Genomic DNA, 22,517 nt, shown 5'->3' with positions numbered 1-22,517 from the left:
TTATCCTAGCTGGTTGGGACAAAGGGGTGGGGGCGGGGGGGTGGTACAGGGGGGGGGGGGGGGGGGTGGCGGGGTGGTAAAGGGGGGGGGGGGGGGGGGTGGTACAGGGGGTTGAGTTCAATCCAGGATACAGGAGTGGAAAAATAAACTATTACTGACAGACACACACACACACACACACACACACACACACACACACGCACACACACACACAAGCACACACACACACACTCACACACACACACACACACACACACACACACACACACACACACACACACACACACACACACACACACACACACACACACACACACACACACACACACACACACACACACACACAAAGCTCTGGTTTAAAGCTTAGCAGGGGTCCACACACACATAAACTCTCATAAACTTGTACACACACAAACTCTTGCCCACACACACACACACACACACACACACACACACACACACACACACACACACACACACACACACACACACACACACACACACACACACACACACACACACAACCCACATAAACACACATGGTCGTCAGGTGAATTTGCTTCATAGACCTTCATATGACCTTTGCCTTGTGACCTTTGACCCGTTGGTTTTATGGCTGCAGGCTGTTGATGGATACTGGACCACCCCCTGGGTTAACCTCCCTCCCTCCCTCCCTCCCCTTCTCTTCTTTCTCCCCCCTTCATCTCATCTCTTCTTCCCCTCTATCAACTCGCCTCTCTCTCTTTATTTCTCTTTTCTCCCCTCTGATCCCCATCATCTCCTCTTCTCCCTCCTGTTCTCCGTTCTCCCCTTGCCCCCTTGTCTCCTCTGTTCTCCTCTCTGTCACCTCTTGTCCCCGTTCCTCCTCTTTTCCTCCTCTCTCTCCCCTGCTCTCCTCTCTCCCCCCCTCTCTCTTCTGTTCTCCTCTCTCTCTCCCCTCTCTCTCCCTTTCTCCTCTCTTCCCCCCTCTCTCTCCCTCTCTCCTCTCTCCTCTCTTCCCCCCTCTCTCTCCCTTTCTCCTCTCTTCCCCCCTCTCTCTTCTGTTCTCCTCTCTTCCCCCCTCTCTCTCCCTTTCTCCTCTCCTCCTGGTTGTTTTCCTCCTCCTGCTGGAGCGAGACCTTCCCCCCCCCCCATGGTGGTACCAGTTGGAGGCAAGGGTGGTGGAGGACTGGGGTTGAGGAGGTGGGAGGAGGTGGGAGGAGGTTTAATAGAAAACAGAGGAAGCCCCCGATGTCCCGAAGCTCGTCCGACCATAGCGAGCTCCGTTTGCAGCAACTCGACCCAGACCTGCGCTGCCTGAATCCCAAAGCACTCTCCCAGATGGAAGCAGGAGTAAGGAGGAGTGAGTAGGAGTTAGGTGGAGTAGGGTGAAGTAAGGAAGAGCTAGGAGGAGGGAGGAATAGTCTGGAGGATTTAGGATGAGTGAAGAGGGACTCGGTTGTAGTCAAGAGGAGTTAGGAAGAGCTGGGAGGAGTTAGGAGACGCAAAGAGGAGCTAGGAGATTTCTTTCTTTACGACCCCTTGGGGAGCAGTCAGGAATTCGAAGTACAAATATTATCAAGGTTTACAATTCCAGCGACGCAGCTCTGTTATTTTCTTTAAGTTGATGATTCACCGTTTTCTGCCATGGCCTGTATCTCACGACATCACTGATTCAATAACTGATCGGATGAGATTGAAGATGATATAATTGATTCAAGTTTTAATTGAAGTTGAAGTTTACTTTAAGCTTTCCAAAACTGAGTTAGGAAAGCCCTTTGAGAGTGGAGTGTAACGGGCGTGCGTCTGGATTGCGTGGGTGTGATGCTGGGGACCTCGGCAGCAGTCTCTGTTATTTCAACACGTTGCGGTCGTTATCACTTCCAGAGTAATTACAAGGATACGGCTTTCTGACCACGTTTAGAAAAGACAGACATTATCTGAAGAGGAATGACAGACTTCCACAGACAAAGGGTCCAAAATAAGCAAGAAGAAACGTCAAATCTAAACTATGGTTGGAGCAGAGGATCTCAGATAGAAGCGTTTGATTTACTGTATAAGCATTGTATAAGTATTATCTTTCCACCATCATGTTTCAAATCCTTTGACAGGATGGTGTTTTTCGGAGTTCAGATCCTCTGAGAAGTTGTCTTGCCTGTAAAGAGAACCTAACCCCAACGGTTGTCTCGTTAAAAGTTTAAAAGGTCCATAAGTTAACGCTATCGGGTGCAAACATGCAGGAACACATTCATGAGACGGGTGGTCCTACTGAAATCAAACTCAAAATCAGATACACGAGCAGCTTTCTCAATCAGGTTTTTCCTCAATCAGGGGTTTACTGTTGTTTACTCAACCATGGGATGTCCAAAAAGGCATAATACAAAATTATTTATTCTGTATTTGGTGTTTTTATTTCTAGATTGTGTTTATATTATATTTCCAGCTTAAGCTGAGCAACTGTAACAAATAATTTAATCTGGCATTTAAACAAATCTGTGTATGAATCTGTTTGTAGGCTGTAGCTCCGCTATCATATTTCTTTATGTTAATATAATATTCTGTGCTATGATGGAAACCCGACAGTTTTACACCCAACTACATGTCAACCACTCAGTCACGACTGGGCGAGAATAGAAGTGGTTGGTTCAGTAATGACCATTCTGGCATCCCATAATAACCAGCTTCCATTTAACCAGGGCCTTGTGGTAAACAGAGAGCGCACTGGAGAGAGATGAACTGAAAGAGAGAGAGAGAGAGAGAGAGAGAGAGAGAGAGAGAGAGAGAGAGAGAGAGAGAGAGAGAGTGAGAGAGAGAGAGAGAGAGAGAGAGAGAGAGAGAGAGAGAGAGAGGGAGAGATGGAGAGAGAGAGAGAGAGAGAGAGGGAGAGAGGGAGGGAGAGAGAGAGAGAGTAGTTTTCTGCTGACAGGAAAAGCTCTTCTTGTGTTCTCTGGTCACTCGCTTCGGTTTCCCCTGAGATTGCGGTTCAAAGGGCAGCCACAAAATACACATTGCACTTCCTGGTTGAGATTTTTTATATCTATGTGTGTGTGTTACATTCAGAATGAATATACATGTTATATTGGTTACATATATATTTTGAAAGTGTGTGTACAGTATAAATGCATATACTTGTTATATAGACATATACATTCTCCATCAGGATGTGAGGCAGAGAAACGTACAGAGAGAGAGAGATGAAGAGAGAAACAGACAGACAGACTAATAGACAGCAGTACAGATGAAAGAGAGACATAGACTGGCTAAAATACAGAGAGAGAGGCAGACATAGGAAGAGAGATGTGTGTAATGTTTGCCACACCAAAGAGTTCTTTTGAAGAAAGATTTGAACCCTTTTCTCTAGAAGGGTGGGTAGGATGGGGCTGGGGGGGGTATCTTTGGAAACGGAACCACGCAAACCACTTCACTTCACTTCACTTCACTCATACACACGTCCTGTTACACAGTTTAGTCGTGTCGCCCGTTGTTTTGTGGTTTGGTGTTCTGTGTTGTCTTTTTATAGATACACTTTGTTTCTACATGTGCTTTAAATTGAAATTCAAAAAATCTTTATTGCCATGAACGACGCAAAAAAACGTCAGCACAATAAAACAATAAACAGAACATGGTGTTGAAAAAAATGAATCAGCTTGAAAATGTTTATGAAGTGTCTCTTATTTGATGACACTGTGTGACATACGATGCTGCCGGGGGGGGGGGGGGGGGGGGGGGGGCGTACTCCTGCTTCTCTCCCCACTGGAAGCCCAGTATCTCCTTGGTGATGACCGGAGCTCTTCCAACACCATGGAGGCCAACCTTAAGGAGTGAGGACGTGTGTTTAGTTCTCTCGGGACCCCCTGGCTCACACTGCCCCACTGACACTGCTCGGCTGGGAGTGGAGCCTTCCCGGGCCTCTCATTAAGGAGGTGGGCCAGGCACAGTGGGGAGAGGGCGGGTGGGAAGAGAGAGATGGGGGAAAGGGGAGAGAAGAGGGAGGAAAGAGGGAGGTGTACGGAGACGAGGTGACAGGTGGAGAAAGGAAGAGATGGATCGAGAGTGAGGCTGAGAACCCAGAGAGATGTACGGAGCGAATGGGAGAGAGGGGAGGACGTATGGAGAGATGGAGAACACCTGGAAGTGATGAAGAGTAATGAGCCGATAAAGGAGTCGATCTCCACCTGCCATAAAACCAGATAGCAGCCGTCTCCATGATACTAGCTAATTGGATAATTAGCATCTGTTAGCGTCTGTTAGTGCCTGTTCTCATCAACAGAGCACTGCTTTGGAAACACAATATATATTTAATATACCGGTGTGTTTACACTTACATACATATACATATTAACAGTTGAAAAAAAGTGACTGAACTTTTTGTCGGCATATGCTGAAACAGACTAGTGATATTATGAAAGAATTTCCAAAAAAGGCCATCACCCCGTCCTTGGACTGTGGGCCCTAATCTTGGAATGTCCCTGAGGTACTCCTGGGACTGTTGTCGTGGGAACCCAATCCCAGGGGCTCTGAGGACCAACAAAACCCTAAACGCAAACCCTGCAACCAACTGGTAGACCCTTAAGGCAAACTAGGTTATATATTAGATTCATAAAAGATTTGTATGTTAGCGTCTCTTTTAAACTATTAGGCGTATCTTGATCACTTTTTTTGTGTATTAGATGCAGATTTTGTCAAATAAAGATTCAAAAATCACATTCAAAACCAAAACCTAACCCCATTTCGAAACCCTAACCTTAACACCAAAACCTAGGACCAAAAACCAATATGAAAAACCTACCTGAGGGAAAGCTAACTTTGGACCAAAAAAACCCAAACTCTTATACTGCTAGACATTATCTGGAGAGAATTGAAAGTCTTCCACAGACAAATGGTCCGAAATGAGCAAGAAAGAATGTACAATCTATACTATGGTCGGGGCAGATCTCTCTCGGTCGTCCTCAGACGAGCTTCCATCGGAGTCTCCAATCCTCTCGGTTCTCCATACACCCGGCCAGCTCCGAAGAACTTTCAGCTCCCGCATCTTTCTTAAGCACGTCCACGTACGTTAGCGCGGAACGTCCTCGCGATCGATGCCCGCGCGTTGGTTCCCACAGGACCAGCCTGCTGGCCGGGAGCTCCCGATGTCTGTGGCAGTGGCCGGCCAGCTTCATCCTCCTGGATGCTACCTTCTGGCTGAGCCTCGGCAGCCGCCCGTACAGATCCTTGTTGGTAATGTGGGCATTCTGGTCTACATTCAGCACTGCTCGTAGCATCCTGGTGTAGCACCCATCCAAGGACTTCTGCAGGGTGGGCGTCAGGGTCCAGCTTTCGCAGCCATACAGGAGGACGGACTCCACAGTGGCATGAAATAGGCTCAGCTTTATGCGACGGGGAAGATTTGAGCGCCACACGCTTGACATAACATTCAGGGCTCTCCACGCCATTGCCTTCCTGACCTTAAGGTCTTGTTCTGTGGAGTTTACCCAGGAACCCAGGTACTTGAAGTCATTGACCTCTTGCAAAGAGCTGCCTTCTGATGTTGTAATCGGCAGATGGTCTGTGCAGATGTTATAGGTGATTACCTTAGTCTTCTTTATGTTCAGTCTGAGGCCAACCTTAGCACATTCCACCTCTACTCTGTTCAGGAGTTCCTGTGCCTGCTCCACGCGGTCAGACACCAGGCAGATGTCATCTGCGTAGTCTAGGTCTGCCAGGGCTACAGCAGGGCTTCTTCTAGACTTCCTTGGTGTGATTGTGAAGCCCAGCTCCTGCTCCCGCCCGTTGATGGCTTTCCTGAGCGCGTAGTCAAGGGCTATGATAAAGAGGAAGGGGGCAAGAGTATCCCCCTGCTGCACCCCTGCCAGAATGTCGAACTCCTCGCTGATGCCATCTGGGGTTACCACCTTGGCTCTTGTGCCCTTGTACATGGCCTCTGTGGCCCGGAGTAGATTCGGGGGGACCCCGTAAGCTTTAAGGATTTTCAGCATCATGCTTCTGTTTATTGAGTCAAATGCTTTTTTGAAGTCAATGAAACATAGCACCGCTGTCAAATTGTTCCTCTTCACTTCCTCAATGATTCTCCTTAAGGCCAGGATCTGGCCTACGGTGGTCCTTCCCTTTCTGAAGCCATTTTGGTTGTCCCTCAGGTGTGGGTCAATGGCGTCCCTAATCCGGTTTAGTATCATGCGGTTGTACATCTTCGCTATGACACAGGTCAGGCTAATGCCACGATAATTGTCCGGCTTAGCCAGATCTCCAGACTTGGGCACCGGGATGATATTAGAGAGGGACCATATATCGGGTTTGATGTTTTCTATCAGAGCCTGGTTGCAGATCTCCAGTATGATGTTATCGAGATCGCAGTGTTTAGGGACCTCTGGGGGGATACCGTCCGGCCCAGCACTTTTTCCTTGCTTCAGGGTGGACTTCACTGTGGCAAACTCCGTAGCTGTAAAGGGGCCATCGTCAATGTTGAGGTTTGTGAGGACTGCAGGTATCTCTTCCTCAGCTCCGTCCACTGTTGGGTGGGTGCCTAGGAGATCCCGGAAGTGGGTGAACCAGGAGGTCACTTCCTCCTCGGGGCAGATGATCTCAGATAGAAGCATTTGATATATCTTAGGCATTATCTTTCCACCATCATGTTTCAAACCTTTAAAACATGCTGTTTTCTTTGGAGTATAGATCCCCTGAGGAGTCTTCTTGTCTGTAAAGAGAACCTGAACACAGACACTACAACCCGGTTCTCTCATTAAAGTTTAGAAGGTCCATAAGTTAAAGGGTGCAGGAACACATTCATGAGACTAGTGGTCCTAGTGAAATCAAACTCCAAATCGTAGGAGTTAAGAAGATGTCCTTACCCTAACCCTAACTCTTAAACTAATAGGAAACCCTAACCTTAGAACCGATACCTAAACCCTAATTAACTAAACCCTGAAACCAAACCCATATAAGACCTAAAAAACCAACCCTAGATAACTCTAATGGGAAACTCTAACCCACCAAACCCCAGAACCCAAAACCACCCCCTAAAACCTAACCCAAATTGGTTTTCGATTTCTAGGGTTAGGGTTAGGGTTGGGGGGTATTATGGGTTGGGTTTTAGGGTTTGGTTTTCAGATCTATGATTTTTATTAGAGCTAGGGTTACATTAGGTTTGGGATTTAGGGTTTGGTTTTTAGATCTAGAGATATATGTCTTGTGTGTGTGTGTGTGTGTGTGTGTGTGTGTGTGTGTGTGTGTGTGTGTGTGTGTGTGTGTGTGTGTGTGTGTGTGTGTGTGTGTGTGTGTGTGTGTGTGTGTGCGTGTGCGTGTGCGTGTGTGTTTGTGTTGGTTTCACGTAACGTTTTCCTAGCTATTGCTGCAAGAGCTTTGCCGCTCTCTTGTGGCCATCCCGTGTAGTACACTAACTACACTTCCTGCTCATCGATGTTATCTTGACTCGGCTATGTACGCCTATGTCCATCCATCCTGATGTTGATCCTCTATCCATGTTGTAGTAGACTGTCGGGGTAATTGTTTTCGCGACAATTATGGCATCTAGTGAGGTGGGCGAAGTAACCCAACTCGATATTTCGAAAAGAAACATGGCTACGGATGAAGGTTATGACAAGAAATGCATATTCTGCAAGGTCGTTAACAAAGAAATGGGCACGGAGCTTCTTCATTGTGTAAGTCAATTATTATACGCTGTAACACATTTTTTAAAAAGGCTTTTCCAGAAGCTGCTAGAAATAGAAACGACAACAATAAGTCACAGCTTTGATATCAATGAATGTCATTCTGTACTTTCTCTACCTATGGTTTCATTTATGATACAGGATGAAGAGATTTCATGTTTCAGAGACATCAAACCAGGGGCACCACACCACTACCTTATTGTACCCACCAAACATGTGGGGAACTGCAAGTCGCTGACTAAAGCTCATGTGCCGTTGGGTAGGATTGTTTTATATACTGCACAGGTTTTACGTTTTAGTAAAGAATGACTAATTCAGGTTCAATAAAAAAGTGATCTCAAGTACTCAAAGTATCTGAAATCAATACTTGTTTTGAGTTGTGTTTTGGGTATTTGTTAAACTTATGTTGTTCTTTTTCAGTGCAACGGATGGTAGAGGTGGGGAAGGAGATCTTGGAGAAAAACAATGTCACAGATCTCAGTGACGTCAGGTGGGCTCTCTTACACTTATTTATTTCCTGTGTGCAATTTAGGAAAGATAAAGACCAAGCTATAATCACATCATGAAAATAACATTTTGCTTAACCCAACACGATGTTTGGCATTCCCATGTCTTCAATAATGCTCCCTCGGTATCTCTGGAGAATCTGCGTCCTTAATGTATCGTCTTCCAGCAGGCATGAGTTGAAATCCCGCTTGCCTATCCCCCCACTAATTATTTGTTCATTCATAGGATCTGGCTAACCGGCTAGTATGACACATATTGTAATCTCCACACACCACCTTTGTGTGCAGATAAGCAGCAGTATATCCTATGCTTAATAGTGTGCCTCATTCATGTTATTTGAAATCAATATTTTCTTTCTTCGGCAGGTTTGGCTTCCATTGGCCACCCTTTTGTTCTGTCAGCCATTTACACCTCCATGTTTTGGCACCTGCAAGTCAACTCACTTTTATCTCCCGCCTCTTCTATAGACTCAACTCCTATTGGTTTGTCACAGTGAGTTGAGTTTTTTACATGTGGGTGTATCATCATTGATAATGGGAATGAAAAAAAGTAAACAAGCGCTTTATCCATACTAATCTATGAGTGACGTAATTGGTGCAATACCTGTATCAGTGAACAATATTCACTGTACAATATTTTCAAGATTTGTGTTACCTCTACCCTTTCATACACTGAAATAATCAATATTTCTGACTACTTATGAACAATTATATTATTATTGACTTGTGAATATAATTTTATGTCGCTCTTATAGTATAGACTAACTGATAAGTATCAGAAGACTAACTGATTCTGTCATTCTGTCTATGACATTGGCATACTGTAATCAACAGACTGGATTACAGTCTGTGGAATAGAAATCCCTGCTATGATTTCTGCTCTGATCTATTGTTATTAAATGTACACTAAATTCAGCGGTGTTAGTTGCTTCCAGAGTTCGTTTCTTTGTCTATGTTGGAAGGTGCTATGCATCAGTTTCGTTATGAATGGATTTCCAGTATTAATTTATTAACGTTGTTATGCAGGGCCGGGGAGTGGACCACACAATCCTCTGTGGAGTTTATTAGCTGACGTGGAGATTAATGTTGATATTCTTTTTGACATTTTCCTGGTACAGGATATTAGTTTGGTATGCAATTATATGTTATGGTTATATTACGTTTTTAGACTCTTAGTTTTTGCTTTTCATCAGGGAGGAAGCTGAAATAGTCTGGTTTCTTTGGCATCAGTAGAAGCTGGTTTGCAGTTTAACCCTGTTTAAACGCTCAAATGTTTGTTTTCTTTCACTTGCAGGTCGACCAGCTGATTGAACTTCTCAACTCCAAAAGTGAGACGGATTGATATAGTATTTTATAGGATACCTGGCCTGGCAAGAGGTCAACACAACTGTGAGGTCCCTGTCGTTCCATGGACCCCTCGGAAAGAAAGCCTTCGTGAAAATGAGTGATCTCAACCCAGGTTGGAGCAGTAGACCCCAATGATTTTTAACTCTAGTCCTTCGTGCTTTATTACAAATTATTTCACAAACCCATCTTCTTATTATTGTATTATTTCAAAAGGTTTTATATGGCCAATAGCAAATTAAATGATTGTAGATTCAATCAAATTATATATTAAGTAAATTATTGTATTCCCCGTCAAGCTCAGTTAGCTTGCATGAAAGAAACGGGCTTGGTTATGTTTGACATGATGGTATTGAATGTAATGCATTTTGATCATATTGAAAGAATGAGGATTGAGGCCTATACAGAGCCTACTGATAAAATACATTAATGACAATATTGATGAATATTCAATCGTCCTTTAATCAGCCAAAAGTGTATCATTAAGCGGATGTCTGCTGCATTCAGGGAACTTAAATAATTTTAGTATATTTATTCTGAAGTAACCCTCTCAAACAAATATGATGTATATAAGTGTTTGACTACTATGAATGTTAATAAAAGTGTGGATGCTGCTTCACAGTACCTTGTAGCAGTGTTATCAGTAGAATTACTTATTTATTCTGTTTATTTAAACTGCCCCTGCAAACTGTAGTAGAAAAACCACAATAAGCCACACAACAATAATTATTTCACCAATTGATCTAACAACACAACAAAACTACAATACAACTGACTACAAATGTTCTTGTAAAATAAACACAAAGCAAATACTCGCCTTTGAACTACATGGATTGTATTGAGTGAATGCAGAATTAAGCAGGATACAAATGCTGGCCCCAGCTCGGGGTTTCAGGTTCATTCTATAGCACCATATTGTCTGTCACGGGCAGCCTCATGTTCTCTAAACAAGCAGCCCTCTGGCAGCCTCCCAGCCCTCATCCACTTATCTTTAATGGAATGGTCAAGGATCCTATTGAACCAGTACAATTCGATCTTTTCTTCCCTCCCTATAGGTTTTTCATTTTGAATGAGGTCATGATGGAATTGTATTAAAGGGAATAAGCCTGTTGAACGAGATCCCTGTGACATGTCAAACAACCTCTATCAGAAATGTAATCAGAGGATGTTAAGAATATTTCAGTGAGTGAGCAGTAGAAAAAAATAATGTGAAGTTGCGCAACTGGGGTGTCCTTTATCGAATCTGCTCCATTAGGGGTGTCAAAATTCACTTGATGTTATCTTCCGACACACATTAGGTCATACTCAACCGGGAAATACAGTGATGCATTGTTCGATGCCATGGCAAATGGAAAAAAGAAATCCGTATTCAGACTTCTGGTCAACGTGGTTTCAAACAAGCACACTTTGAGCCAAGACCACAAATACTGTCTCCCAGCAGCGCTCTATTAACATTAGTCCTGGTTGTATGGAAAGCCAAGAAGGCCACTAACTGGCTCTAGAATGGCACGGTAAAAGTGCTAAACCGCACTGAAACCATTTTACCGCGCCATTCTAGGGCCAGTTAGTGGCCTTCTTGGCTTTCCATATGGTTGCTCCGTGCTCCGTCAAGGGGCCTCTGCCGCGACGAACCCTGACGTGTGTGGTCGGTGCATTGGACTGGAGCCTCCGGTCACTGCCGCAGAGTGATCACCACGCGATCGTCCTGCCCCTGCCAAAGCATCTCCCCGTCAAAGTGAACCAGACCCTGCCTCCTGGCTCGGAGCAGCACCCCCACCAACTTGTTGGAGATGGTGACGTAGTGCTCGAACAGCCTCCCGAACTCCACCGTGACGCTCCCCGTCCCCTGCCCGGCGGCACCACCCCGGTCCCCAGCGCCTGTGCCCCCGAGTCCGGCGTCCGCCCCTTCTTCCCCTCGCCGGCCGATGGCTCTGATGGCAGCGCACAGCTCCTCCACCTCCCGGCCGACGTGCGTGTGAGCGTCCCTCCCGCGTCGCTCCGTCATGGAGCCCTCCAAGGGCCTCCCGTAGCCGCGCTGGCCCCGCTGAGGGAGGCCCGTCGGGGGGCCCCCGCAGACCTGCTGGCTGAAGGGGTTCTGCTTCTGGGACGCCTGGTGGTCGCTGGACCACTGCTGCCAGTTCTCCTTCAGGGGTCCCACCGTGCCCCTGCAGGTGACGCGGTCGTCTGGGACGGGGGCCTGAGGTGGAGGTGCTGCCGCGGCTGGGTCGCTGGTTTCTTCTTGGTCCATGGTGGGTTAGGGTTCGTGGTCCATGGTGGGGTAGGGTGCGTGGTCCATGGTGGGTATGGGTTCAGTGTCCTTGGTGGGTTAGGGTTCGTGGTCCATGGTGGGGGCGAATGTGGTGCCTGCTGCTAGGACCGGGTCAGGGAGTCAGGGGTATTTACTATTTTGTGGAAATTAAAAGTTGTATTAATTATTATGAATTCCAATATTACATATTCATGGTATGACGTGGTATTGTTGGTATAATAGTCTGGGATTGAACATCCTTTACCAACCAACAAGAAAGATTATGACAACAAGAAAAATTTGAGTTACCATTTGTAAAACTTGAATAGTATAAACAACTTTATGAGATTTACTAAGTCACATACAACAAAATCCTTACTTACATCCCTCTTTCATTGTATAGACTTCAGCTCCAATGTCTAGCTGCAATGCAACTCCCGTGTAACTAACCACCAATGAATTAACAATACGTATCGACTAATACAATTTTACAAAGATGTAGATCTGCGGACACAGCATAGTCCAGATACTGCACTCACTGCCACGGGAATTCCTGAATTGAATGACAGCCATGTCAACCAATGGCCACATGGAGATGGCGCGGATAAACGAAACCTCGTCCAATCGTGGCCAAGATGTCACGTGCCATCCTATCAGCTGTAACAAGTATAGTCCCAAAGCAGCTTAGTATCAATGTCATAAATCTTGTCAGACAAACCTTGGACCTAGCACAGGGAATATTTTGACAAATAACTTGCATTAATATTGATTCTACATTTTTTTAAAGTAATTCCTTTTTTTATTAAATATATAATTTCATATAATTTCAATCATATTTTCGGTTTGTGGTTTCTTTTAATTCGATCAGCAATAAAGCCACACGTATGTGTGTACCACCTGAATAATAAATAAGCCTACATTGTTCTACTTAAATTGGTCGAGGATAGCATATTTCCTCCATTTATGGTGATTGTGCCGGTTATAAACTAGGCGGAACCAATAACTGGCGGAACTGAGTTGATATGCCTTGTGCGCCCGCCGCCCGGTACCATGGCGGATGTATTTTGAATGAGCAACAAAAATGGCAGCCACCACCGGTCGATCATGCTTACAGTATTTAATTCATCTTGCCCAGGATAATCTTGATTTTAGATTACCGGTAATATTTATGTTCAAATATTTCAACAAAACGAGTTATTGTTTACCTACTTATTTTATTATTTTTATTGAAGTTGGCCTCAATGAGACAAAATGACTTACAATGTTATTGCATGTCATGTCTTGCAACGTTTCCACTTACTATCTGCCCTGGTACTATATCATGTACAATACTAAATAAGTGATCCCCCATGGAACATGCCTATTATATTGCGACTGGATTTACTTTACTTTTCTTTCCGTCTTAAATCGTAAAAATGATCCTAACGTTAAATGAATCCGTTGAATATTTTCTAATAACTTTCCCCCTTCAAGGAAATTAAGTCTTTGCTGGCTTTGAGAGGAAAACCATTTCGTCCTTGTGAAAACTACAAAGAAAAGGTGGGACATAAAGCACATCGTTTTTTACTTACGATGCTTCCTGTTAAATACTGGCATATGTTCAAACGTGGCCTAAAGTTACTCATGAAACCATGATAAAAATGTCTCGTCATTCATATTCTGACTTCTCCTAGACTCCTTTCTGGGTTTTGGGGGAGTTATGTGAAGAAGATGTTCATGGCATCATGACGAGATCCGTTTGTGCAAAGTAAGTGTCAAACTAAAACAACAAAAGGGAAATACATAGCTGGTAGACATTAAGAAATTGATGCTGTTGAGAACATTCTCAAATTTTATATTGACTTTTTGTTGTATAAACGTTGCATATATTTTATTTACATTTTATCCTTTAGTCCACTGTAATAATAATGCAAGTTGTCCATTTTATTCAATGCTGGAAATGGTGGGATTTAATGTAATGTAACGTAATGTTCTTTTAGGTCTGCTTTTGAATTGTGGGGTCATGGGAAGACACACTGTGAACTCAAAACATCCCTCTTGAAGTATCCCAAAGAGTACATGGTTGGTAAACGCATAGCTCCCAGTTGCGTTATTCTTGACTTAATATACCCAGGGGAACTTTTTTATTACATTTGATATAAAAAATACAGTAGAATTCATTATTATTGTTTTTGTATTTTTTCCACTCCAGTCTCCGTACACACAGAAGGACTCCACATACAGAATCAACGTCTACACTTTTAACAAGACGCTGGAGTTTAAGGACAGGATTGAAAGGATTGATGTGAGTTCTCTTTCTCTCACTCTCTCGCTCCCTCTCTCTCTTGCTTCTAGGAGAACGAGGGCTATGCATGTAGGCTTTAAAGCAAAAGCCTTTAATTTGAAGCATCATGGAGTTTCGTATTTATTTGTTTGTCTGTCATTGATTATCATTGCATAAATTGTGATGTAATGTACATTTATTTAAACGGGGACAATGCACAGAGAAACATTAACCTTGTTTAGACCAAGGAGAGATGTATTGCACCAGGTGGCAAATCGCTGTTTTCAACCTGTAGTCCCGGGGGCAGGTGAGAATAAGCTGAGGGTGTGAATCTCTCTCTCTCTCTCGCTCAGGCTTTGGACTATCTGTCATTTGATGGTACTGTGAACCTGAAGACCCCACAGCACACCTTCTGCTTGTTGGAAGACTACGGCACCGACCCAAATAACATCCCAGATCAACCTCTCTATGTCTACTTTGGCCGATGGGTAAGACGCATACAAATGATAACAATGATCTATGTTGCTCTAAATCACAAACTAATTATACACTTCTTTATGTATAAGGGCCGTGCAATTGCATAAGTATAGGAAAGCAAGATTGATCTCAACTTTTGCGAGGGCTGTGATTGTGAATATATTGATTTCCCCGTACGTTACTAGATAGCAGACGGCCAGCGTGAACTGATCCGCTCGTACTCCGTCAAGAACCGCCACTTCATAGGGAACACCAGTATGGAAGCCTGCCTGTCCTTCATCATGGCCAACCATGCCGGGGTCAAGAAGAACGACCTCGTCTTCGACCCCTTCGTCGGTACCGGTGAGTGAGCGCGCCCATTGCACGACCATGAATTGACCTAAAATTTCAGTTTCTTGTACTGAGGACAGACGGATAACCTGATCTGCTTAAGACTGCTGGGCATAGGTTTATATGGGCTGAGGGGTTCTGCAGGGGAAGTTGTGACCTTTGTCCTGAATGACCTCATATTATTAAATAAATCTAAATTAATTACAGTATTATATATTTTGGTTCAGTAGATAAGGCTGCATAGGAATGTATAACCTTATGGTAGTAAAGTGTAATATATTAGTCAAGCTTCAAGTGGACTTCATGAAAATAATGTTTTTTTCTGTCCCTTGTATCTCAAACAAAAATGGCAACGTTAATCAAAAGAAAAAACTTTTAACAACCCCAGGTCCACAAACACGTAAGATATTCAACTTGTACCTTTGTCTATTTCCTTCTTTAAGGTAGTCTACTGATTGCCTGTTCTCATTTCGGAGCCTATGTGTGCGGCACCGACATCGACTACAACACCATTCATGGGAAAGGTTTGGGAAAAAATTTATTCACACGCACACTACAGTTCCTCATCCTTTTGCATCGCGTGTGGGGAGCGCCTGCTGTTGCGTCTATTCACAGTCGGCGCATTGGGTTGACACATCCCCAGGTAGATCCAGCCGCACGAACCAGAAGTGGCGTGGGCCTGACGAGAACATCCGAGCTAACCTGCGTCAGTACGGGAAGGAGATGACCTACGTGGATGTGATGGTGTCAGACGCCTCCAAACGCATCTGGAGGACGGGGTTGCACTTTGACGCCATCATCACCGACCGTACGTACCTCTCCAGGGTTACTATAGTCGGGATGCCCTGTTTCACAATTACATCCAATATTTGTAATTTCGTTTTTTGTTTGTTTACAAAATGCCACGGTAAAATACGTACAAATGTACTTCAAGGTTATGTAGAATTTACAGTTTAACGTGCAGCTAATTCTGTACACCGGGCCCTTATCTAAAAAGTGTATTGGAAACTGAATAATGTGGTGACCCATAAATTAAAGTATTTTTTACGGAAATCTCAGCCTCTAGGGAATGAAAAGCGTAAAATAATAAAACCAGAATATAATAGAGAGCCTATATCCTCAAACAGCTGAAGTTGGATCATAACATCACATGTGATGTTATCGTCGTCGTCTGGTGATGGTTGGTTGTCGTTCTGCAGCGCCCTACGGTATCCGCGAGTCCACGCGGAGAACTGGCTCCCACAAGGATGTGACCAAACCGCCTGAGGACTAGTGAGTACGCCTGTCCAACGGCCCCGCGAGTCTCCTGAGTATCCCCGGCCGTCCACTGCTTTTGCATGTCGGGAACATTTACCCTTGAGTCATGTGGAAGCCGATTGAATCCAACGTGACTTACAAGTTAGAGGTTGAGTCTGAAAGGATCAACGCATTAAATGTAAATCTAGAGAAGCTACAAAAATGGGGGTCTCACGAGTGACTAAGTCGAGAAAAAACAGCTACTGAACAGTCTTCTGAGTAGCAATAGTTATCACAAATGTTATTTTGTTTGTTTGGTATTATTATGCTATAACTATTTCCAGCAGATACTCACAGTAATCTCTAAATCCACCCCATCATCACCATGGTACATCTCAACAAAGTGCCTTCTAGTCTACTAGAGGCCATTACATTTCCGCTTGTGTGACGGCCCCTAACCTCATCTGGGGTCCCCCTCTCCAACCCCTTAGCTTTGGAGAGAGCCACGTCCCCGTCTCCATGGCGTACCATCTGAGCGACATCTTTGCAGATCTGCTCACCTTTGCCGCCCACCACCTGGTCATGGGAGGCCGGCTGGTGTACTGGTTACCTGTCCACAGTCCAGAGTAAGTCCACAACCGTCCTATCCACCTTACAATGTGGCTGTTTTGTCTGTGACGGTGGTTCAGAAGAGGTCCAAACATGTCTCTTTTTCATGCCATGGTTCCCCCGACGCCACACTGTGTACTGGAAATCTATTGGACTCATTTGAATAAGTACCGGTAGTTGGAGGACAATGACCACTTGGGGGCAGTCATGGGCCACAAATTAGCAATCATATATGATTGCGGCACATCATGTGTAACCACTCCACTGTCAGCAAGAAGCCGTTACTCATGCAACATTGAGCTGCAAGGCACCACTTCTGGAAATCCTCACGTGTAAATGTCTTCTGACAACAGGGACCTTGTTCTGGGCCTCTGATTCCCACCCTCCTTCCCTGCATTGGATCATACCTTCTGGAAGGGCTTTATTAATGAAAGGTGCAGTGTTGTTCCAACATCTGTCGACTGCGACCATCAGCAGATTTGCACACAAAGGGGGACTTTCCGATGCACCTGTTTTCAGGTTAATCTACACCCTCACAACCCCCCCCCCCCCCCCCTGATCTCAGCGTGGGCTCACTCAGGTCCTCCACAGTCAGCGATGCCGTTAAATGGTTGTTCAGAGACGTACCCGCCCCTCGCGCCTAAACTTCAGTGACTTCAGCACCTGAGCTGTGGGTGAGCCACAATGTCAGAGAGCCGCTAACGTCTAATTATCCACACGAGGGTTTGAATCATCAGCAGCCCTATGGGATGGGAGCTGAACTGTTGCAGGCAGAGAGTGTCCATGTGGTGTGAGATGGTGGTTTCTGCCACAACAGACAGTAGCAGAGATTGTAGGTGAGGTGGTGTAAGGAAGAATCCCCACAGGGGTTGGCAACTAATTACAGGACTGTCTGTGTGTGTGAGAGGGTTGCTTCACACTATGACCAGGTTCACACTCTTGTCTCCATGCCAGGGGGTACAGTTAACCCTTGACCCCATGTGTCGCAACACATTGCCGAGTTAAAATAAACGTCTGTAGCCAGCTGTAAAGTCTGCCGTGTGTGTGTGTGTGTGTGTGTGTGTGTGTGTGTGTGTGTGTGTGTGTGTGTGTGTGTGTGTGTGTGTGTGTGTGTGTGTGTGTGTGTGTGTGTGTGTGTGTGTGTGTGTGTCCAGTGAACCCCCGTCTCCCAGGCCTAATCTGGGGCTCCCCACGGGCATCGGGGAGTGATCGGGTTTCTCTCAGACTCTTTGTGTGTGTTTGCTTGTGTCTGTCCATTCAATTCTCATTGTCTTTTTGTGTCTGTGTGTTGATAGGTAACACAATGTCTTGCCAGCAAGACATTGTGTTACCAACAATCTGCTGACCACTAACCATTCGGGCTAACCCTGACCCCAGCCCTGTTCGCAGTAAAGCAATGAACAGCAGAGAATGGAAAGAATAAATAACGATGGATTGTGGCATCGTTCATCGTTCATCGCTGCCATTAAGTCCCTCATGTCAACACCATCCAAAGTAAATGATTGGTTGGGAAAGAACAGGAGTTCCAATTTATAATCATTCCTGAAGTTATTATGAGTGAACCTTTTTAATTCTTTAATAATATATATATATATATATTATATTTGACCAAACCTAGTTTGATCTAAAGCAGTTGATGGGTTGAAGTCCTATTATTAATTTATGTTTTTACACATAAATATCGCCATCCCTTCAAACTGGTTTTTACTATTTGATAAATTTAAAATTTAAAATAAATTTTAATTATTTTTTTTCTTTATCCTTGGACTGGAGAACACTTTCTAGCCAATGGGGGCGCTGTTGTCTATGGGATGGAGTTGTTACTCCTTCAAGAGTTTAGGGTCAAGTTGTGTATTTGGATACTGTTTAATGGTGCCAGTTGGGTACTGATACTAACTAACAGCCAGTTGCCAGTTGAATTGTACTAATGGTAGTATGTTTGTACTTTCTCAAAGGTATTTCAAAAAAAAGAGGAAATTGGGGTTTGAATTTAATTCCATGCTACACCTGCTGCCAGATGGACCTAGATTTGTGATAGTATGTCATGTATACTATCGTAGTGATGTAGTATTATATGTAGTATTATAGTATTGGCGTATACATGTGTTTGAACATTTAGGTCGTAGTATTACTTTGGTATTCACAAATTAAGGGGTAATAGAAAAACATATATCTATGTATGAACACATATATATACACATCAATGAATTTCCTGATATTTTCGGTACTAATGTTTTAAAATGGTAAAAGTCAGTCAGACTGCTAGTTACAGTATGGGGAGTTCGGTCCAACTGCGTCATTCTCAGCTGATTGGCATGGGAGCATTACAGTGTCCATAGCAACCAGCGAGACAAACAAAGCAAGGTGAAAATCAATCGAGCTTTGAACAGCGAGCTGGTACAAGGCGGTTGGTCGCGACTGACACAAATATGCAAACACATACATCACTCTCCGTTAATAGGGCTTCGCACCACGCTGGACAGCTTTTATGTCTCCAAAGTTGTTCTGGCGATGACGGAGCTCTGCAGTCATCCTCTGAGCTCAGTCGAGAGAGAGAGAGAGAGAGAGAGAGAGAGAGAGAGAGAGGAGAGAGAGAGAGAGAGAGAGAGAGAGAGAGAGAGAGAGAGAGAGAGAGAGAGAGAGAGAGAGAGAGAGAGAGAGAGAGAGAGAGAGAGAGGAGAGAGAGAGAGAGAGAGAGAGAGAGAGAGAGAGAGAGAGAGAGAGAGAGAGAGCGCTCTGACCTTGACGTGACCTGTATCGCGTTGCGGTCGCAATATTGAATAGGGTTCAGGGGAACTTCCCCATACAGGGGTCAGATCAGCCCCCCCGGCAACAGGACACACACCTGAGAGAGAGAGAGAGAGAGAGAGAGATGGGAGTGCGACATTGAAAGTGAGAACGGCAAGGACATGACCTGGCACAGCTTTTGTCTTGCCTGCATGGAAAGACGGAGCGATGAGACGGCTGGGCACGAGGGGAAGGGCACTGATGGCAAGAGACAAGTGTTGGCACGGGGGATGCCTTGTAGGTTGAGGACCGGAGGAAAAGGTGTGGTTTGTTTATTGCCGTCGTGAGTGCGTGTCCCTGTTGCATCAGGCTAATAAAAATGATATCAGGGTTCACAGGATTGAAGCTGTGTGTGCGCGTCCCCCTCTAGGTACTGTGATGAGATGGTCCCCCTTCACCCGTGTCTCAAGATGATCAGTAACAGTGAGCAGACTCTTTCCAGCCACACCTCCCGCCGCCTCATCACCATGGAGAAGTTCAAGGAGCCCGAGGTTGGTGTGAACGTCGCCTTTTTTCGCATTTTTTATTTTTTTTGTGGCATTAATACAAAATCGCGCTTGTGGAGATATCACGCGTTGACAAAAAAATGCACTTTGATGACACGTGTCCTGCAGTTCCTGGGCGCGAGCGTTTGCGTGTGAATCGAAACACGCCAATCTTCCAACGATCGACATCCTAGGCTTTTTTTTATTGACATGACATGAAGCTAGCTTCTAAGTATTTTTTGCCAAGGATAAGCATTCTCAGCCTCTCAGATATCAGTGTTTATTGTAAAGTGTGAGCATGTGCGCTACCCCTACCCCCCCCCCCCCCCGTTCCTTTTCCATGTGTTTCTTCTTGTGGTTCATAGCCTTGCTTCTGGATGGCACCACATAAACACATGTAGGATACATGTGTCTTCGTAGCATGTATGCCTGTTTGAGCGGTGCGTCTTCTCTCTGCTCCTTGTTGTGGGTTAAGGGTTAGCGTTGGGGCTAGGCCTGTCTGGTCTGAATCCTGGACATCTGGCTGTGATTGGCTCATTTCTTTAAGGACTGTAAATAGTCTAATCACACGTTGTATGGAAAACAATCCATCTTTGGTTCTGGCAACTCCACTTCAAAACACCAAATTGCTGCCATAATGGGGTCTGTTTAATACGCAAGCATACACACGCACACTCACACACGTATACTTCCACACACACACAGATGTTGACTGGCATTGATTTTTCTTTTTTTTTGAAGGCCCAAATATGAATATGCCATACGTTTTAAACTTGAAGGAGCATTTACGGTACGTGTGTGTGTGTGTGTGTGTGTGTGTGTGTGTGTGTGTGTGTGTGTGTGTTTTCTGCAAACGCCTGCACACATTTACAGCATGTTTTACGGCCCTCTGTAGTTTGAGTGAAGGAAACGCAATGCCCTTGAAGAGGCCGGTCGGCTTCTGTTTCCAAGATGTGCCGATGGGAAAATCCATCTTTTATAATTTGGTCGACGTCTTACCGACGAGGTGTCTCGCCCGTGGGGCCCCCGACGCGTCTGTGGATCTCGCCAAAGAAAAAAGGGTTTATCCCCATATATTTATTAGTCCAGTTCGTAGTCGTGATAAGTCACACACTCCTCCTCCGCTGCCAGCGGTGTTGCCCCGAACCGTTTTTTTCCGATGGCATCATGGAAACCTTTTTATCTTGGCACGGGTCAGTCGGTCCGCCCGCCGAGACGGCCCGGCCCAGGGACAGATGGGAATAGGTGTTCCTGGAGGAGCCGCAGAGCATGGCGTGTCCGTCGACACCTTCCGTAAGCGTTGATTCGTTTGATTCCCACGTGTTTTATTTACGGGCACCTTATTAGGGCCGTCTATTATTTCGGGGGCAGGCCGTGGCGGGGGGGGATTACAAGAAAAAAAAAAAAAAGCCCTTCCACTTATAGGTGGGAAAGCAGATTTGAAACAATTTCGGAGGGAGAATCAAGTTAACACATGTGCGTTAATCGAGACGTTCTGATGTTTGCCCCGTCTTTAGCAGCGACTCCGAGCGTCTCCTGGGTCTTGCGACCGTCCACAGTTAACCGAGCCCCCCCCCCCCCCCCTGTTCACCCAACAGGAGTCAGACGCCCTGGTGGACATGTCGGAGCCTTGCTACAGCCCTTACCAGGGACACAACGCCTTCAGGGAGAAGTACTTCAGCGGAGTGAACAAGAGGGGCCTGAAGGAAGAGGAGGATAAGATGCACATCAACGGGGTTTAAGGGGCAGATCGGTCCCGTCCGACTGAATGCTAACCTCTAGTGGTGCTGCTAAGGCAACTAAAACACGCCCTGATACTTTCCAAAATGTTTTTTTTTTTTATTAATTGTTGTATTGTTTACAGCATTTTAATGATGATGTTGCTATGCCACTGTTATTTTTAAAATAAAGGGTTACAAATTTGACGTACCGCGTGTATGTGTGTGTGTGTGTGTGTGTTGGAGGTGTTTGCAGGTTAATACCGTAATGATGGAAAAAAAAAAGGGAAAAACCATGCAGTTTGGATCAGAATCACTCAATTAGGCTCTGCAACAATCAAACAACAGGTTGGCTCCTATGGCTCAACATACACAGCTGAGCAGTGTTGAGCCAGCACCGTTCTTCCAACTTTCATCGCAGGGATCATTTACCCTTTAGCATGTCTGATGCCGAAACGACATAAAGACTCGCACATCGATTCAGTAGGCCCCACAGCCCCCCCCTGAAGGAAGGGAACCCATGAGGCCCATGTCTGCTACCATATCCCGGTCTAAAAATACATTCACAGCCCTGCTTTGGTGAGACAAAGGCTGCGTGTTTAGACGAAGAGAGGCCTTTCCAGGGAAGTCAGAAGGGGGAAATGACAGGGTGTCCCCCCCCCCCCCACATCAGCACACAGCAACACAGTTAGTCAGCGGCTTTTGTTGTTTTTCCAGCCGCAGTTTACATGTGGTTGGGGTAGGGGGGGCAATTACTCATCTCCTGAGAGCAAATCTAGAAGGCTTTACGTACACTCATCTCCGGTTTGCGTTGTGTTTATCAGTTGGGCCTCCGCCGTCTCACCACACTCTCCTACACCCCTCATCT

The 22,517-nt window shown here is 45.2% G+C and overlaps 3 protein-coding genes across 3 annotated transcripts; 2 read left to right on the top strand and 1 right to left on the bottom strand.

Moving 5' to 3' along the window:
• Positions 1-7,425: 7,425 nt before the first annotated feature.
• Positions 7,426-10,578, top strand: LOC130384211 (adenosine 5'-monophosphoramidase HINT3-like). Its single transcript, XM_056592315.1, has 5 exons — positions 7,426-7,637; positions 7,788-7,905; positions 8,067-8,136; positions 8,519-8,645; positions 9,447-10,578. Exons 1-5 carry the CDS (start codon positions 7,500-7,502, stop codon positions 9,492-9,494), a joined length of 501 nt encoding a protein of 166 aa, XP_056448290.1. The 5' UTR covers positions 7,426-7,499; the 3' UTR covers positions 9,495-10,578.
• A 420-nt stretch (positions 10,579-10,998) lies between these two features.
• On the bottom strand, positions 10,999-11,642 carry si:dkey-29b11.3 (actin-binding Rho-activating protein-like; the record flags this gene model as incomplete). Its single annotated transcript, XM_056592358.1, has 1 exon — positions 10,999-11,642. A coding segment is annotated over one exon (474 nt), but the record flags the coding sequence as incomplete, so codon positions are not given.
• A 1,156-nt stretch (positions 11,643-12,798) lies between these two features.
• Positions 12,799-21,851, top strand: LOC130384398 (tRNA (guanine(10)-N2)-methyltransferase homolog). Its single transcript, XM_056592546.1, has 13 exons — positions 12,799-12,903; positions 13,218-13,283; positions 13,418-13,491; positions 13,724-13,805; positions 13,936-14,028; positions 14,361-14,495; positions 14,670-14,826; positions 15,258-15,338; positions 15,458-15,622; positions 16,014-16,086; positions 16,542-16,676; positions 19,817-19,937; positions 21,530-21,851. The coding sequence occupies exons 1-13, from the start codon at positions 12,826-12,828 to the stop codon at positions 21,671-21,673; spliced, it is 1,404 nt and encodes a 467-aa protein (XP_056448521.1). The 5' UTR covers positions 12,799-12,825; the 3' UTR covers positions 21,674-21,851.
• The last annotated feature ends 666 nt before the right edge of the window (positions 21,852-22,517 follow it).

Source organism: Gadus chalcogrammus, chromosome 6 (assembly GCF_026213295.1).
Source record: "Gadus chalcogrammus isolate NIFS_2021 chromosome 6, NIFS_Gcha_1.0, whole genome shotgun sequence".
NCBI lineage: Eukaryota > Metazoa > Chordata > Actinopteri > Gadiformes > Gadidae > Gadus > Gadus chalcogrammus.
Note: the sequence above shows the minus strand (reverse complement) of the source record. Positions and strands in the feature narration are given on the sequence as shown.